The sequence below is a fragment of the Macaca thibetana genome, chromosome 9 (assembly GCF_024542745.1).
Source record: "Macaca thibetana thibetana isolate TM-01 chromosome 9, ASM2454274v1, whole genome shotgun sequence".
Lineage (NCBI taxonomy): Eukaryota > Metazoa > Chordata > Mammalia > Primates > Cercopithecidae > Macaca > Macaca thibetana.
Genome location: NC_065586.1, coordinates 58389439 through 58408853, shown reverse-complemented (window position 1 = coordinate 58408853; position 19415 = coordinate 58389439). Strand labels below are relative to the sequence as shown.

At 48.0% G+C, this 19415-nt stretch overlaps 1 protein-coding gene across 2 annotated transcripts in view; it reads right to left on the bottom strand.

The window, feature by feature from the left end:
- The window catches only part of DUSP29 (dual specificity phosphatase 29), a 36445-nt gene extending 18964 nt beyond the window's left edge, over positions 1 to 17481 (bottom strand). The window contains exons 1-3 of one of the 2 annotated variants that reach the window (XM_050803545.1): positions 17399 to 17481; positions 16935 to 17066; positions 1479 to 1712 (exon numbers count right to left, since the gene is read on the bottom strand). In XM_050803545.1, the coding sequence (XP_050659502.1) occupies positions 1479 to 1678 (200 nt within the window). In that variant the 5' untranslated portion in view covers positions 1679 to 1712; positions 16935 to 17066; positions 17399 to 17481. The remainder of the gene's footprint in view (positions 1 to 1478; positions 1713 to 16934; positions 17067 to 17398) is intronic. The other variant, XM_050803546.1, reaches the window with a different exon arrangement.
- Between the last annotated feature and the right edge of the window lie 1934 nt (positions 17482 to 19415).

Genomic DNA, 19415 nt, shown 5'->3' with positions numbered 1-19415 from the left:
TTCATCTGATATATTGTCATGTCTATTATAATTAAATACATAAGAAGTAATAAAAGAAAATGTTTATGAATGATGCTATGTGAGAAATAAGAGAAAATGAATAATCAATATAGTTACAATTATGTAAAAACAAATTCCAAAACCAAAAGTAATATTCGGAAAGTCTAGGAGGAAATATACTACAATATTAATAGGAGTATCTTTGGAGTAATGGCCTTTGGTGATTGCTTTGGGATATTGAAAGCAATCTTTCTTACATTTATCATTTTTTTATCGTAGCTAACCTTTACTGAGCACTTCCTATGTACTAGGCAGTGTACTATTTTACACACATTATCCCACTTAATCCATACAGCCCCATGAGGAAGGTTATCTTATTAGCCTCTTACCAACAGGGAAACCGAGACTTCTCTATTTACACAATGAGCATATGTTACTTTTTTTTTTTTTTTTTTGAGACAGAGTCTCACTCTGTCACCCAGACTAGCGTGCAGTGGCACAGTTACAGCTCACTGTAGCCATGACCTCCTAGGCTCAAGTGATCCTCCCACCTCAGCCCCCCAAGTAGCTGGGACTATAGTTGTGTGCCACCAAGCCCAGATAATTTTTAAAAATTTTTTGTAGAGATGATGTCTCGCTATATTGCCCAGGCTGGTCGCAAACTCCTGGGCTCAAGCAATCCTCCCACCTTGGCCTCCCAAAGTGATGGGGTTACAGGGGTGAGCCACCATGCCCGGCCTATTACTTTCGTTATAGGAAATATTTACTACATTTAATTAATATTTTGTTATTAAAAGGCTAGAGATGTCAGTCCCTCCTTTTTTTTTTTTTTGCTAGTCCAAACACTGTTATGATAAGCATTGTTGCACATATTTTCTCATTATTGCTACTCTTATTTCTGTAAATTACATTTCTTAAAGTGATATTTTGGGTCAAAGTGTATGTGTATCTTTTTTAATTGGAACTAATTTTAGACTTACAGAAAAGTGCAAAAGTCACATGGAGCTTGGTAATAAAAAGGAATAAAATACTGATACAAGTACAATTTGGATGAACCTGGAAAACATTATGCAAAGTAAAAGAAAGCCAAGAACATATTATAATATTCCATTTATACAGAATGTCTGGAAATCAGTAAATCTATAAAAACAGAAAGTAGATTGGTGGTTGCCAGGGCCCGAAGGGCAGGTAGGGAATGGGGAGTGGCTGTTTAGTGGGTTCGGGGTTTCCTTTTGAGGTGATAAAAATGTTCCAAAATTAGAGAGTGGTGATGGTTGCACAACTCTGTAAATATAACAAAACCTCTGAATTGTACACTTTAAAAGGCTGAACTTTATGGTCTATGAATTATTTCTCAATAAAGCCGAATTCAAAGGAGAAAACCTTAGAGTTTCTGTACACCCCTCTCCTTCCTTCCCCTAATGTTCGCATCTGAGAAATTGTGGGTAAATTGTGGCACAGCTAACTATGGCACTTACTCATCGCCGATGTAGAGCTTGGGCCAGACCTCGTTGACGTGGGTGTACTGGGGACTGCCCTTCCAGAAGAGCCGCTCCAACTCAAAGGCTCCAGGGGTGCAGTAGTCCTCCTCCTCCCCTTCCTCCTCCACCTTCGGCGACAGCCTCTTGGCAGATGAGTAGGCATTCTTGAGGCTTGTCTTCACTTCTCCGGATGTCATTTTAGAGCTAAGGGATTTTCTCTCCTTTCTGCAGCTGGTTATGAGAGAGAAGCAGGATGGGGGTTAGCAGGGGACACTGAGGCAGGGAATAGGCTTTACGAAAAGAGGTGGGAATAAGCTAATCTTAAAATTTGGCAAGCGTTTCCCCAACCTGCTATGCCCCTGCTTCCTCTTCCCAGGCCACCCAGGTAAACAAGGAAGGCCATGATGACAGTTAAATGACACTTCCCCAATGTTCCAATCTTTCTAAAGTAGGAGAGCTGGGGTCCTTGGATGTGGGCCAAGGCAGGTTTTGGGGCTAAGAAATCCTGCAAGCAGCAGCCAGTCCCTTCCCACCTTTCTTTAGACTTTACTCCTTTGGTGCCTACTTTTTCCTTCATCTGATTGAAACCTACTGGTTTGGGCCATTTTGGACCCAAAATAGGAAGGCCCAGAAGATCCCTGACATTCCAGGTCCATGGCCCTCTCAGCGTCTGCAGGGAGCCATCAGCCAGCGGAAAGAGCACATCGCCAAGGCCATACCTGCCCGGGCCTGGGTCTGGGCCACATGCACGTCAGCAGGATTCAGAAGCCTCGAGAGAGGAGGACACGTGGCCGCGTGAGAGTTAACCTGTCAGAAGAGCTGAAGGCAGTGCTCATGCTCTCACACTGGGAGCCTGGCCATCATTGCCTTAACTTACCAAGGGGATTGGAAGAGATGCCCCAAGATAGAAAGCTGTGCCTCCAGATTGAAATGTGAATTTGGAGTACTCGTTAGGCTCTGCCAGTGGAATGCAAGAGAGGACTTTCCATTGTCCCCAAGGAGAGGAATTTGCAGTGGAATTGGACAGCGATTGTTTCCGGAGTTGAGTAACTGATGCACCTATGGTCAGCCTGGGAAGGGAAGTTGTGCTCCTACTCTGAGACTGGAGAGAAGGAGGAAAAGGTGGGAAGACGGAGAACCATAGAGGTGAGTGACTGGGAGGGAGTGCTATTTGTTTATTTATTTGACAAATACTTATATAACACCTATTGTGTGCCAGACACTGTTCCAAGTGCTTGATGATTGTAAATCCATTTAATCTTAACAACACTGAGGTAGGGTTATTCTAATACCCTATCATTAACCCCATTTTACAGATAAAGAGGATCATGAATTGAGGCTCTCTGTAGCACAGGGTCTTAGTGTGATGGGGAGGGAGATGAGGTGCAGTGTGAGCAGGGGCAGGCCCGGGATGCAGAGAATGTAGGAAAGGGTTCATGGCTTCAAAGATCATTAGGAACATGTCAAAGGGACTCAGAATACAACTTGAAGAAGCTTCCATTTATCAAAAATGGAACAATTTGAACATGAAAAATAACAATAATTCCAGTGGATCAAAACACATCAAACACTTAAGTCATAATAATACTGAAGGCTGGGCGCGGTGGCTCATGCCTGTAATCCCAGCACTTTGGGAGGCCGAGGCGGGTGGATCACCTGAGGTCAGGAGTTCAAGACCAGCCTGCCCAACATGGTGAAACCTTTTCTCTACTAAAAGTACAAAAAATTAGCCAGGTGTGGTGGTGGGTGCCTGTAATCCCAACTACTCGGGAGGCTGAGGCAGGAGAATCGCTTGAACCTAGGAGGCGGAGGTTGCAGTGAGCTGAGATTGCACCACTGCACTCCAGCCTGGGCAACAATAGTGAAACTCTGTCTCAAAATAATAATAATACTGAGAACAGGCCAAGTGCAGTGGCTTATGCCTGTAATCGCAGCACTCTGGGAAGCTGAGGTGGGTGGATTGCATGAGCCCAGGTATTCAAGACCAGCCTGAGCAACATGGCAAAACCCATCTCTACAAAAAATGTAAAAATTAGCTGGGTGTGGTGGTGCATGCCTGTAGCCCCAGCTACTCAGGAGGCTGAGGCTGAGGTGGAAAGACCACCTGAGCCCAGGAAGTTGAGGCTATAGTGAACCATGATCATATCACTGTACTCCAGCCTGGACAACACAGTGAGACCCTATCAGAAAAAAAAAACAAAAAACCCAAAACTTAATTATGCACAGTTGGAAGATGTTTGGGAACCAGCTCCTTATTTTGAAGATGGATAGATAAAGGAGAAGAATCTGCATGTATTGCTCCTCTCTTATACAAACTATATACTACTGGCTCAATATGGGAAATTTTCTTTTATAGAAGTATTCCAGATAATGAATAAAGAAGGAAGCACCATTTCACACCACCTGATGAGCTGCTGCATCCAGAGACAGCATAAACTGCCAACCACATACAAATAAGAAGAGATGATCAGACATTATATGCCTTCGGACAGAAGAGCACACCACCATGGCAGGAGTCATCTCACCAAAAAAAAACCTCGGTCTTCTCAGGGTCCTCAGGTCTGTATCTATCAGCCAACTTGCTGGAGATTCCGAGGACAGTAACGTCATACCACAGGGCCTTATCTTTTAGAAAAATATTCTGAAATACTTGTTTCAAAAATAATATAGTTAGAAAATATAAATAATACAATGTTGGGGCAGGGTATTGATGTAGGTGTGAATGAGATGGGCTGGCTATGAGTGATGGTGATTGGGGCTGGATGATGGTTATAAAGCAGTTGCTGTTTCTCTTTTTTCCTTTTTTAAAATAGAGATGAGGTCTCGCTATGTTGGCCAGACTGGTCTCGAACTCCTGAGCTCACGTGATCTTCCCACCTTAGCTTCCCCAAGTGCTGGGATTATAGGCGTGAGCCATCACACCTGGCCAGTTGCTGTTTCTCTTCAGGTGTGTTTGAAATTCTCCATGATAGGCCGGGCGCGGTGGCTCAAGCCTGTAATCCCAGCACTTTGGGAGGCCGAGACGGGTGGATCACGAGGTCAGGAGATCGAGACCATCCTGGCTAACACGGTGAAACCCCGTCTCTACTAAAAAATACAAAAAACTAGCCGGGCGAGGTGGCGGACGCCTGTAGTCCCAGCTACTCGGGAGGCTGAGGCAGGAGAATGGCGTGAACCCGGGAGGCGGAGCTTGCAGTGAGCTGAGATCCGGCCACTGCACTCCAGCCTGGGCGGCAGAGCGAGACTCCGTCTCAAAAAAAAAAAAAAAAAAAAAAAAAAAAGAAATTCTCCATGATAGGCCGGGCGCGGTGGCTCAAGCCTGTAATCCCAGCACTTTGGGAGGCCGAGACGGGCGGATCACGAGGTCAGGAGATCGAGACCATCCTGGCTAACACGGTGAAACCCCGTCTCTACTAAAAATATACAAAAAAAAAAAAAAAAAAAACACTAGCCGGGCGAGGTGGCGGGCGCCTGTAGTCCCAGCTACTCCGGAGGCTGAGGCAGGAGAATGGCGTAAACCCGGGAGGCGGAGCTTGCAGTGAGCTGAGATCCGGCCACTGCACTCCAGCCCGGGCTACAGAGCAAGACTCCGTCTCAAAAAAAAAAAATAAATAAAAATAAAAAAAGAAAAAAAAAAAAAGAAATTCTCCATGATAGAAATTTAAAAGGAAAGAGTTGACACCACTGATGTGGGGAATTCGATTCTCCCAAGTCCATAGCAGATGACTTAAAGGATCACTAGCTAGCCCTGTGTGTCTGTAGGGATTGTGGGAAGCCAGGATTTGTGACTTCCTCCAGCAACTTCCTGCTTCCTGGTGGGGTGTGGAGAGGGCAATGGGCAGCAGAAGGGACCCTCCTGTGGAGTCTCTCAAAGTGTGGTCTGAAGACCACCTCTGTCAGAGTCACCTGGCACTGACCAAAAATACAGATTCCCGGGCTGCACCCTGGACCAGGAGTTGGGGCACAGGCATCTGTATTTTAGTGAGCTCCCAAGTGAGTCTGACACTTAGTGAAGTTTGATAATAATTGTCTGAGATGTGGCTAGAGAGCCAGGGCGCTGCAGAGTCAAGGGGAAGGTAGTGAGGGCGCTTATTCAAAATGCCTCCCGCTGACCCAGTGGGATGGGAGACCTGGTCTTTAGCCCAGAATGCAGCTGCAGGCTGGGAGGAGAGAGGACCTTGGGACTCCTCAGTGTTGCTTCTCTGTGTAGCCTTGGTGTCTGGCACGTAGGAGGCGCTCAGGAGATATGGGTTGGATGAGGAAGTGGCTTAGTGAATGAATGGAATGAGAGACTGAGGGGTGAAGGAATGATTAAGGGCTGTGAGGCCTGTGCTAGGGGCACAGCAAGAGCTGCTAAGGCAGGCCTGAGCCTCCAGGCTGATTCGGAGGAGGGTGAAGGTGAGGGGACTGCAGGCGCAGGGTGGGCTGCCCTCCTGCCACGGGTGGTCGTTCAGGCCCAAACTATTCTGGGGCCTGTCTTCTGTGTTTCCAGTCAGGAAGGAAGAAATTATTTCAAGGAGTGGCCAGAAATCTTTCTCACAGAAACGAGCCCAGACCCCTCAGTCCCCTAAGAGCATAAGTAGTTATAGCTCTCCTTGCTTCAGGCCCACAGTGTCTAAAGATCTGAAGCTCAGCCCATCCATGGCACCCACTCTTCTTGTTCGAAGTGAGTAGAAGCTGGGCACCATACACCTAAGGGTGGTGATTTAGGCCATCTTGAACTCTGCCTGCGGTTAATGGAAGCTTCAGAAGAGGTGATTTTCAGGAGACACTGGGGTCAATTCCATTCTGAAACCTCCGTCTGCCTCCTTTGATCACTGAAGCTGACCTCACCCTTGATGAGGCTGTTCTTCCTTCATTACACTGTGGAGGGAACCATACCCGTCTCCATCGCTGTGCTGAAAGCCTCGGCTGGATTTCCAGACAGAAGAGGAAGTGGTGCGGTCTACCCTGAAGAGCTTGGCACGCAGAGTGAGCCCTGGGATCTATTATCCTCCAGCATGCAGATTTGATGGGGAAAGAGAACAAAGTGTGGAACCGTCCAGAAACCACAGACCTGTAATCTTTCCAAATCCTGAAGGCGGCCTGTGTGCACCCTCTCTGCATGGCTCCCAACTCTCTAATTCTCAGAGAGGCCAGGAGCATCTGTTTCCCAGATCACAGCCAACATGGAAGGGAAGACAAATCTGTTCTGTTTGGTTTCCATAGATTCGACCCAGAGATTAACTGCCAAGGTCTCAATGACACACACAATATCAATCACAGGCTAAATGTCATAATGAGAGCTGGGCAGGCTGTCAAGAGAGGCCTCCAGGTTCCTGTTACAGCTTCATATTTAAGGATTTGGTCCCAGGAAATCAAATGCTATCTCCGAGACGACTTGGCCTACATGCAACGGCAGCCTGTCTCCTCCTTAAAAGGTGACAAACTCAGGCTCCTTCAGCGAGGGACCAGGCAGATAACATAGAGGAAGGAAGTGGGTTGGGTGTTAAGAAGTAAATTAAACAAACAAAAACCTGACTGTTGGCTTCAGGCAAGAGACGTTAGGGAGTGGTGGGGAGTGTGGCACACCAGGGAGCATATACCCCCATTAAGGGGGCAGCAGCTTGCCATCCCACGTGGGAATGCAAGCCCAGATTTTCTGATATTTTTATGATTCACATAGATTGTTGTGAGAGATCTATTGATTTTTAAATGTAAGCTCCTGTAGTCAATACTATCCTTGTCCTGTTACAAGGAAAGCATCTACTACAGGTGCCTACAGGTGCCTCCTCAGCTCAAGTCACCGCAGCAGAAGTGGACAGTTCTTTATACACAAAAGCCTTCCTACCTCAGGTGCCTATTTTCTTCTTGAGGGCATTTTCTAGTCCTTGTGCTGGTCAGGCCTGCAGTGTGCGGAAACATCCCCCATAAGTTATCGCCAATTAGGGGCAGGAGTTGCCCAGTTCCTCAACCTCCCCACTTCCTCAACCCTGAGTGGGCCACTTTTGAAATATGTCCTGCACAGTCTCCCAGAGGCTGGCCCGTGTGTTGGAGCTCTCCAGTTGCCCACAGTGGGACTCTGCTCGTTCACACATCCTTTACTGGTTCTCCTCCCTCCTGGGTGCTCTGCATGCCACACTGTACTCCCAGGAGCACCTCTCAAATAAACAGCATGCACCCAAACTCTTGTCTCAGGGTCTGCTTTTAAAGGAAACTAAACCAAGGTACAGCTAATTTAAAAACATTTAAAGGTGAAAGATACAGTATACATATATCAAAACATCACATTGTATCCCATAAATACATACAATTATTATTTGTCAACTAAAAATAAAAATGTAAGGAGAAAAGAAAAAATAAAGATACCATGATAACAGAAGATGCAAAAGGCCGAGCAGTACTTGACCACTAAGGCCTAGAGTGCCATTTCCTTTCGTGAAAGTGACCTTGCCTTTGAAGAGCTATCAGCACAGGGACTCCTCATTAACTCAGACTCTATTTCAGACCTTTTTTTTTTTTTTTTTTTTTTTTTTTTGAGATAGGGTCTCACTTTGTCACCCAGGCTGGAGTGCAGTGGCACAACTCACTGCAACCTCGAACTCCTGGGCTCCTGGGCTCAATATTCTCTTCCCTCAGCCTCCCAAGTAGCTGAGACCACAGGTTGCACCACCACACCTGGCTAATTTTTTTAAAAAGTTTTTTGTAGCCGGGCATGGTGGCTCATGCCTGTAATCCCAGCACTTTGGGAGGCCAAGGTGGGTGGATCACAAAGTCAAGAGATTGAGACTATCCTGGCCAACATGGTGAAAACCCATCTCTACTAAAAATACAAAATTTAGCTGGGTGTGGTGGCGCACACCTGTAGTCCCAGTGACTTGGGAGGCTGAGGCAGGAGAATTGCTTAAACCTGGGAGGCAGAGGTTGCAGTGAGCCAAGATGGCGCCACTGCACTCCAGCCTAGTGACAGAGCGAGACTCCCTCTCAAAAACAAAAAACAACAACAAAAAAAGTCTTTTGTAGAGACAGGGTCTTACCATGTTGCCCAAATGGGTCTGGAACTCCTAGGCTCAAGTGATCCTCCTGCCTCAGCCTCATGAAGTGCTGCGATTACAAGCATGAGCCATTGCACCTGGCTTATTTCAGAATTTTCTATTGCAAGCCTTGCATTTGGTTCAAGGTTTCCTTTGCCCAAGTACGAAAGGCCTTAATCTGAATTTGAAACTGTAATTTGACACCATTATTTTACTTTATGCATAAAAAAACCCAAACAAGCAAAAAACTTTTTATAGTTTTTTTTTTTTTTTAAGCTAGAAAAAAATACATCAAAATGTCAATACTGTGGGTGACTTTTTCTTCTGTTTCCTAATTTGGGATTCTTTTAATAAATAGTGATATTTTATAATAAATAACCACGTGTATATTTTTAAAGTGTGCTGGCCAAACAGAACAGTCTTGGCAGGAAGCTGCTTGTGACTTCTATTTTGCGATTTCCACCCCATCTCACTTGCTCCTGGGACCTGGCACTGTCACTGGCCCCGACAATCACTAGAGACCCTCAGATCTGCATGTTCCATCCTCCCTGAGCTCCGGTGCCCTCTTTGACAAAAATGGAGCTAAAGCTAGAGGGGCAAAGACACTTTTAAAACAAACAAAAAAAAACCTTCAAGCTGAACTCTTTTACTTGCTAAGGTGGCAGATGGGAGAAGCGGCCTGGAGAGATGCATAATTCATTTCAGTGGGAAAATTAAAATCTCTAAGTAGAACCCTTGAGGCTGCAGAGATTGGCTAGGGAGCCATGCCTAGGAATGAGAGCATGTGTCAGGAAAGAAGGCTTATCTTTTTTCTTTTTTTTTTTTTTGAGACAGAGTCTCGCTCTGTCGCCCAGGCTGGAGCTCGTGGGTTCAAGCAATTCTCCTGCCTCAGCCTCTGGGGTAGCTAGGATTACAGGTGCCCGCCACCACATCCAGCTAATTTTTGTATTTTTAGTAAAGATGAAGTTTCACCATGTTGGCCAGGCTGGTCTTGAACTTCTGACTTCAAATGATCCACCCACCTTGGCCTCCCAAATTGCTGGGATTACAGGCATGAGCCACCATGCCCGGCCATCTTAACATTTTGAAGAGCCACATACAGGCTTCTTGCTTAACAAAAAGCACAATTTAAGAATTTTTTTATTTTTCCATAGAGACAAGGCCTCACTCAGTTGCCCAGGCTGTGGTGCAGTGGTTCAATCATGGCTAACTGCAGCCTCAATCTCCTAGGTTCAAGGGATCCTCCCACCTCAGCCTCTTGAGGGGCTAGGACTGCAGGCATGTGCCACCACACCCAGCTAATTTACTATTATTATTATTTATTATTTTATTTTATTTTATTTTATTATTTTTTGTAGCGACTGTCTTGCGATGGTGCCCAGGCCTGTCCCCAACTTCTGGCTTCAAGCGATCCTCCCATTTTGGCCTCATGAAGCACTGGGATTACAGGCATAAAGTAAAATAATTACAAAGTGAGCCACTTTGGCCTATTTGAGGATCCCTTTGATGGGAAAAAGATGAGTTCTGCAGCATGGCCCAGAAAGAGGTGCAGTGAAACAAAGAGAACTAAATTGTTCTGCACAATAAAGCAAGAGACTTTGTGTTTCCCAGAACATTCTAGAAGGAGTATGAGGGGGCCCTGCGGCAGGGCTGAGGAAAGGAGCAGTTGGGGCCAGAGACCACCAAGTGAGGAGTTTCTGGGGGAGGAACAGCGACGAGATTACTGAGAACGGGGGTTCCCAACCTTCAACGTGGCAGTGCCCCATAGCCGTGGCAGCCCTCTCACTGGGACCCTAACCCTTCAACAGAATTGTTATACACAACAGGCATGTTCTCGGTGACTCCAAGAAATCAAAGGGAAAGAGGCTGGCGCCGGCGGAGAGAAAACGCAGAAGTTTGTGAAGCAGCAAATACAGAACCATCCCCTTCTTGTACAAAAATAAATTTCCCCAAAATATTAACACTGGCTACATGCTCGTTTTAGGGTGACGAAATTATATGTGATTTTTGTTTTCTTTTTTTAAAGTAACCATCTTTTCTAAATTTTCTGTGCTAGACATGTTTTACTTGAGCATATGGAGGGAAAAAAACAAAATTCCATGAAAGTTCTATTTTAGAAGTGTTCTGCACCTAGTAGACGTTCGCCCCAAATCCCCAGGCCGAGGCAGGAAGGTGACCCTCGGGACAAGGTCTGACCCTGCTCCTCACATCTCTCCAGTGGCACCGAGTGCCTCCTGTCAAGTGGGAAGCCCCTGAAGGCAGCTCTGTGTCCTCCCCAAGGCTGCCCATGGCAGAGCCAGGCCTCCGTGGTGTCAGAAGGTCATCCTAGCCCCCCGTGCCTCCTGAGAAAGCAGGAGGAATCTAGGTTTTGTGGATCTTGAAGCTTATTCAATTTCTTTCTTCTTCTTCTTCTTTTTTTTTTTTTTGAAACAGAGTCTTACTCTGTCACTCAGGCTGGAGTGCAGTGGTGCAATCTTAGCTCACTGCAACCTCTGCCTCCTGGGTTCAAGCAATTCTCCTGCCTCAGCCTCTCCCAAGTAGATGCGACTACAGGCGTGTGCCACCACACCTGGCTAATTTTTGTATTTTTAGTAGAGATGGGGTTTCATCATGTTGGCCAGGCTGGTCTCGGACTCCTGACCTCAAGCAATCCGCCTGCCTTGGCCTCCCAAAGTGCTGTGATTACAGGCATGAGCCACTGCACCCGGCCTCAATTTTTTTAAGTAAAAAAACCAAATAGGTATAGGGCCTTGGAAGAGGCTGGTGCAAGCGTACAGTTCTGAAGCTTGGGGCAAATCCACCTCGGAGCAGGGGGGACCTTCCTTCCCCTCTGACTTCAGATGAAGACGGCAGCCCCTCTCCCCACCCCATCCCTTACAGTGTCAGAGCCAGCATCATTGACTCTGCTTAGCTTGGTCTTAGTCTAACTCAGCGGACATTGGGGTGCTCTGGCGGGTCATGAGAAGGGATGGGGAGTGGCATCGTTCTCTAGGCCTGGCCCTGACTCCAAAACTTTACTGTGTATGTCCCTGTGTAGGGTCGGGCTGGGCCAGACCAGCATGGGAGGGGATTGGAAAGGGGTGTGCTGAGCCAGGCCAGGGAGGTCTCTGCCTTCTAGAGGTTTTTAGCTGAGTAGAACAATTTATAGTGTAAACATTTTAAAAATTCTCCTCTCCCAAGAGTTCAAGACTAGCCTGGGCAAAATTGTGAGACCCTGTCTCTATAAGAAAATATTTTATTTTATTTTTATTTTATTTTGAAACAGAGTCTCACTCTGTCTCCCAGGCTGGAGTACAATGGTGGAATCTAGGCTCACTGCAATCCCTGCCTCCCGGGTTCAAGCGATTCTCCTGCCTCTGCCTCCAGAGTAGCTGGGATTACAGGCGCTCGCTGGCATGCCCAGCTAATTTTTGTATCTTTAGTAGAGACGGGGTTTCACCATGTTGGCTAGGCTGGTCTTGAACTCCTGACCTCAAATGATCCACCCCTGTCAGCTTCCCAAAGTGCTGGCATTATAGGCATGAGCCACTGTGCCCAGCCTTCTACAAGAAAATTTTTAAAAATTATATACATATAACAGAAAAGTTACCACCTTAGCATTTTAAAATACAGTAAAGGCTGGGTGCAGTGGCTCAGGCCTGTAATCCCAGTGCTTTAGGAGGCCGAGGCAGGAGGATTGCTTGATTCCAGCAGTTCAAGACCAGCCTGGACAACATGATGAGACCCCCGTTTCTACAAAAGATTAAAAAAAAAATAGCTGACCATGGAGGTGCATGCACCTGTGGTCCCAGCTACTTGGGACACTGAGGCAGGAGGATCGCTTTAGCCCAGGAGTTTGAGGCTGCAGTGAGCTATGATCATGCCACTGCACTCCAGCCTGGATGACAGAGTGAGAACCTTCTAAATATGAAAAATCCTCCTCTCCCTTCAAAGGCATTCTGTATCTGTGCCTGTGTGTACATCCATTGCATTTTCATGTTTCTAAAGCATGGAGCTCATGGGGAAAGCTGGTCTGTGTTTAAGTGCCTGTGTACCATGTTTCTTCCACATACCACCCAAGTTGGGCTTGGATATGCTTGGAAAGAAGGGGGAGAGTAAAAACGTTATTGTGGTTGGGTGAATTACTCTATTAGGAGAGTAATACCTACTGCCGGGGTACGTGGGGAGGGGTAGAATTTGGCAGCAGTGTCCATATGTAAATATGTACATATTTTTAACTTAGTACAAGTCAGTGCTTGTCTTTATGCATTTTAGATCTACAAAAATGATCCCAACTAGGGAATAAAATAAGTGGATTTTTTTTTTTTTTAATGAAAATTTGGATGTAAAAACCCAGGAATTTTTTGTGGCCTATAATTTAATTCCTAATGTATCAGACATATTCCAAGTTTAACAGATTTTTTTTTCTTTTGGATTCTGGCAAGTATGTTAACAGGAGGCAATTATGTGAATTAATATAAAATCCTTTTATTAAAAATACAGAAGAGCCTTCATTTTAAAAGTAATTTAATGTTCCTTCTCTGATGGTGTTGATGTCATGAACTTGTTTGATTAACTCTTCAAATGGTTTCAAAGCGCTTGGGGTGGTAATTTATGAACTTCTAATTGATTTCCCCAATCTTGGTTTGGCAGAGGCGGGCCTCCCGGAAACCCCGAGGAGGCTGGAGGCCACTCTCAGCTTCCTTCTCAGACAAGGGAGCCGGCCAGGATGGACTTTCCCGAGCGGCCAGGGGAGAGGGAGCTCTGGCACTGGAGACCTAGACCATGACGTCTGACCAGGCCCATTGTGGTTCCTGAATCCTAAGCAGCTGGGCCTTCACTCCCTCTGAAGATGTGTGGAAACACCACAGGCGGTTTCACAGGAACCATTTCCCACTGGGCCTCACCTCAGAACAAGCCTTCCTTGTTCGGGGAAGGGCAAGACTCGGGAGGTGCAGCCCTCACCATGGTCCTGCCGCTCCACCACTTCCTGTCCAGGCCACTTATTCGTCACTAGTCCTGTCTCAGATGCTACACAGGAGACGCTCTGGGCCTTGGGAAGGCGAGGGGCTAAGGCTGCCACCTCTTAAATCTGCCACCCACAAAAGCTTGCAGAGAAATCAAGGCCTTGGCTGGACCCAGGGAAATGATCATGTTGCTTTTATTGTGTGCGCAGTGATTATCTACTCTCAAAACCTTCTCGGTCAGGCGCGGTGGTTCACACCCCTAATCCCAGCACTGTGGGAGGCTGAGGCAGGCAGATTATTGGAGGTGAGGAGTTCGAGACCGGTCTGGCCAACATGGTGAAACCCTGTCTCTACTAAAAATACCAAAAAAAAAAAAAATTGAGCTGGGCGTGGTGGTGCATGTCTGTAATCCCAGCTAGTAGGGAGGCTGAGGTATGAGAATCACTTGAACCCAAGAGGCGGAGGTTGCTGTGAGCCAAGATCATGCCACTGCACTCCAGCCTGGGTGACAGAATGAGACCTTGTCTAAAAAAAAAAAAAAAGTAAGAAACCTTCTAGACAGGGAATAACTGCCCCCACTTTACAGATGAAAAAATGAGGGTCAGGGAGGTTAAGAAACAACACACTAAGCTAGTAAGGGGTACAAATGGGATTCAACCCAACAGCCCCACATCCCAACCCACCGCAACAGATACTTCACTATATTCTTGGTCACAAAGTATAAGCTCCTGAGGGCATGCCTGGGCCTGTCAATTCTGTATGCTTCCCTCCCCAGAGTGGAGCCCAGAGTCATGTAAATTTGCAGCAAGTGGCTCTCACGGGCCTTGGAATCTCACTACCTGGGCTTCGGCTTCCTCATCTGTCAAATGGGGATAACATTCACCTCACTGGTTGCTGAATTAAATGAGATCATCTAAGCCCTTGGCACATCCGCATGGGCTCAAAGAGGGTTTCAGGGAGCAGGGACAAGGAGGCAGCCAGGAGGGTGGGTGGGGAATTGCCAGCTGTACTGGGAGTTGTGTTCCCAGCAGAGAATAGGAAAGAGTGGGTGGAGGAGTTTGGCCGGGGCGGAGGTCTTGGTAGGGAGGCTGTGGCGGAGGAGATGGGCTTGTGTGAGCCTGAGCATTGTCCTGTGGATGACAGGGTCCATCGCCTCCTGTGTGACATGCAAGAGAGTAGGAGAAAGGACTCTCCCCAGCTAGTCAGTCTCTGGTCACTGTGTCAGGCTGCTAGGAGATCTGACCCCCTCATTACTGTGGAAGGGGTGGGCCCAGAAACGTGAATGGTCACGAGAAGAGGAAACATTATCTGCTCTGAAATCAGGCCGAACAGGACAAACAGCTGACTCCTGGCCTGGGAACCTGGAGTGGCTGTTTCCAAGCCGGGCCTCCCCGGGAGAGGGGCCCTGGTTGGAGTTTAGGGGTTGAGAGGAGTAGGAGAGTGAGATGCCACCAGGCCTCTACCCCCACTGAGGGGCACCAGGGCAAAGGGGCTGCACCCCCAGACTCTGAGGCACACTGGGTTCTGGCCTCTGCCCCTGTCTAGGCTGCATGACCTTGGGCAGAACACTTAGTATTTGTGTCTTTGTGTCCAATCTGAAATGGTGCTGTGCTGTCCACCCCTCATAGAGCTGTTGCAATTATGAGGAATAAATGATTCCTGCTTGTTAGGAAAGCTCTTGGAACAGTGCCAGACACATAGCGCAGGAAACACTGCCAGTCCTCGAGGCCGCAGTGTCTGGGGAAGGCTTGGTGAAGGCTGCTCATCCTCGCCCTGGGGGGCTCAACTGGGCCTCCCTGGGGCTGCTGGAAAATGCTCACAGCCCAGCCCCTGGCCTCAGGGCCTCCCCTAAGCTCCTCATCTACTGTGGGGTTGACAACAGCCATGGGAGTGCCACCTGCAGACAGGAACAGGTTCCCACCCAACCCAGGTGTCAGCCATGACTGAAATGTCCCCAGTAAGGGCTCCAGCTTGTCTGATGCAGAGGACCATTGCCTCTCTCCTCTCCCTCAGCACAGATCTGCTTTTGCCCACGAAGATCCTTCAGAGCCAAGTGAGCTCCTGATACCGGAGGGGGGCCGGGAAGTGCTGGATAGAGAAAGGCAGGTCCCTGGCTAGGGCTCCACCCCTACAGACCTAGGTGAGGTCAGGCACTCCTGCCTTGGCATCCAAATGTTGTATTTTCCAAGACCACCCTGGCCCGCCACACCCCCATCCTGTGCCTATAAAAACCTGAGACACACAAGCGGCTGGACGTCCTGAGGAACACATGGGCAGAAGAAGACACAAGCAGCTGGTTGTCAAGAGCACGCCGGCAGAAGATCATGCCGACAGGCACTGGCAGGCCTGCAGGCCATGACCAGTGAACGATGCGGAGTTTGGCCAGAGCGGTCAGAGGAGAAGAGTCGGCTGCTGAGTGGCCCAACTCCAGGAAAAAACCATCTCCCTTCTGGCTCCCCCATCTGCTGAGAGCAACTTCTACTCAACAAAGCCTTGCACTCTTTCCCCAAGCCTGCCTGTGATCCGATGCTTCCCATACACCAAGGCAAGAAACCCCGGCATACAGAAATCCCTCTGTCCTTGTGATAAGGAAGGAGGTCTAATTGAGCTGGTTAACACCAGCCGCCTATAGACAGCAAACTAAAAGAGCACCCTGTAACACACGCCCACTGGGGCTTCAGCTGTAAACATTCACCCCTAGACACTGCCATGGGGTCACAGCCCCACAGCCTACCCGTCTATATAATCCTCTAGAGGTCTGAGCAGCTGGGTACTGAACAGGTGAGCCACACCCCCATCGCATGCCCTGTGAGACAAAGGAACCTTTCCCTCTTCACTCCCACTGACTCTCCTCAGACCCACCCCATGCCCACCCCAGCCTCCATGCCCAACGCTCATTCCTTGTTAAGAACCCAGCTCAGAAGCCCTTCAAGTGTTGTTTGTTAATGTCAGAGTCCTTGGATTTGTGGGTGGGACCAAACGATTTTCTCATGACGAGAACAAGGAGGGACCACAGGCTAAAGGTGGCGGCAGCGGAAAAAACATCCAGTGCCAGGGACCCTCAGGTGCTGGTGGCTGTGAGTGTGGCAACCTCTCCAGACATCCTCCTCGTGCCCCCTCCTCCTGCTCGCTGGAGCATTTTCCACTTTCCTGAACAATCAGAGCCCCTGGGCCCAACTGTTCTTGGGTTCCGGGCCCATGAAGGGACCCCTGGGGTCAAAGCACAAGGGTACCAGGGTCTAACGGGAGAGCCCTGTTCTGAGACGCAGGCCCGTCCCGCTTCCTGCCCACACAGGTCTGAGACGCAGGACCATCCCGCCTCCTGCCCACACGTGGTGCCACCTACACTCTTGAACTAGTGGCTCTGATCCTTCATGACCCAGCCCCACCCCCCATCTCTACCACGACAGCGTCATCCCCAACCCCATCCCCTCACCAGGACTGAGAAATGCTTCCAAACCCGTCACTCTGACCAAATGATGCTTTTGCATTACCTGGGACACAGGGAGAATTCTCATCCCTGGAGCTTTAAGTACTTTCTTGTCTTTGATGCTGCCCTACACAGGATCCGAGTCACTCCAGGGCCTCGCTCTCTCTTGCCCCCGAGATTTCTCCCTCTTTACTGGCTAAATGGACAAACATAGAACCTCGTTGGAATAAATATGATACAATGCATCCAATGCTTCACAAGGGCTCGATGAGCTTTAATCCACCCCATTATCCTTTAGAAATGGTCATTGAACTGGAAGTTCAGATTTGGAGAAAGGGAAATGGAGAAAATTCCATGGCGTCTCTAGTAAAAGGACAGTAAGAAACCTTTCACACTAGAAGGAGGTCAGCTGTTGCCCACAGCACCAGGAACAGGGTGGAAAAGGGGCTTCTAATCCCCACACCCAGGCCCCCAAAGAACACGTGGGTGAACCCAAGGGGTGCCGGCCTCCCCACCCAAGAGCCTTACCTGGGTGCTCAGGGGCCTGGCCAGGTCAGGAGGTTCTGATCCATGGGGCATGTGGCAGCTGCACACCCAGCCACCCCGACTGGCAACAGAGGGCCTATTTTTAGGGTCAGATCTGCTGACGCTGACCTTGCGTGCCGTCCAGTCTAAGAGGAGACCTATGACATCTGCTTGCAAAATGATTTGCCAGTGCGACCTGAAACCCTTGACTTAGGAAGCACTGTACCTGAAGCTCACATGCTTGTCCCTGGTCCAGCCACAGAGGCAGGACATGTGGCCGCCAGGGCAGGGACAGACAGGAATTTTCCAACTTTGTTTTCCTGGGATGGACGAGGCCAGGTGTCTACAGGCCCTGCCCTGAGCCCTGTCCCAGAACAGCTAGAACAGGGGAGGTTTGCCCACTGGCACAGATCCCATGGGAGGGCCAGGGCGCCCAGCATGGGAAGAGCTCTCTATTCCAGTCTTTTCTGAGAATTTGTGGAACCATCTCTGGGAGGCCAATGGAATGGATGCCACATCACACAGGGTGATCAATGAAACTCTGAGAAAGACTCTAAGCTTGGGCAGAGTTTGTGCTGTATGGCTTCCAGTGAGACCCCAGCAAGCACCCAACCATGCTGGACTTCAGTGGGGATAATAATCATAATGCCCTCCTCTTACGTTGCTACGAGGACTGAATGAGATAAAGAATTTAGTGGTATTAGAATATTTAAGAGTCTGCAGTGAGCCAAGATTGTGCCCTCCAGTCTGGGTGACAAAGCAAGACCCTCTCTCTCTCTCTCTCTCTCTATATATATATATATATATACACACACACACACACACACACACACACACATACACACACACACACACACACACACACACACACACATACACACACACACATACACACACACACACACACACACACACACACATATATATATATATATAATGTTAACAGTCATTCCCAGGTCTCTCTTCTTGGCCCTTTCTTCTGTCAACCTCCCTCCTCAACGGCTCCAGCATTCTTTGGGATTCCTGAATGGGATCCCTCCCACCAAGCCCTACCAATGTAGCCCCCCTTTTTAATACTTAGGGGCAAAATCCTGCCCAGTCTCCTCTAATTTTCTAGTAAAATCTTCCCAGGGCTTGCCACAGTTCCTTATAATAAATAACGTGGTTCTCCATTCATACCCATCCTTGTCACCCTCTCTGGGGCATGCTTTAGTATGTGAAGGACTGCGAGAAGTAGGGAAGGAGGCACCAGGCTCCCACATCTTTCATTTAACACGATCTTCTTGCACTGAGGTCATTATATTGTCCTCTAGAACTTTATTCAGCAAACCAAATATCTTCCTCACAATTTGCTACATTAGCTACTGCCAGTTTTATTTATAGCGATTATTTCTACTAGTACTATTCATTGCTAAGTGACTTAGCTTTTATTGATTTCTTGGTGTGAGGAAAATTCCCAAGGCAAATACACAGAATCTGAGTGTACAATGAAGTCAGAATGTCAGAGTCCAAATGTCCCTGCTGTCAAGTGCTGGAGTCAAAACAGCAAGGTCGAAAGGCCCTTCTGCACTTACCCCAAGAACTAAGGGAGTCAGAGATGCTGGAATTGCCAAGGTAGAGAAGAAAGATTTCTTCTTAGCTGAAAGCCTGGGGGGCAGCCCCAGCCCCAGCCCCAGTCAAGGGCTGAGGAAGCAAGAGGGAGCTCTGAAGATGTAGGTTCAGCAGGGGGCAAAAATAAAATATCTAAAGACATCTGAGCTAGCTAGATGACTGAGAGAGAGAAAGACTATTTCACACCATCTAGGAAACCTTCAATGACTTAATTTACATGAAGTCAAGAGGAGAATTTGGTGGGTTGCTGGATTATCACCTCCAGTAGAGTAGACCCTAAATGTGGTTAACCAGAAGACTGATGGCCCATCCTCTAATCCTTCACACACTAAAATAGGCCAAAAGAGGGTGACAAGGATAGAGAAGGGTTAAAAAAATAATTCATCATTTATTATGGGGAACTGAAGGA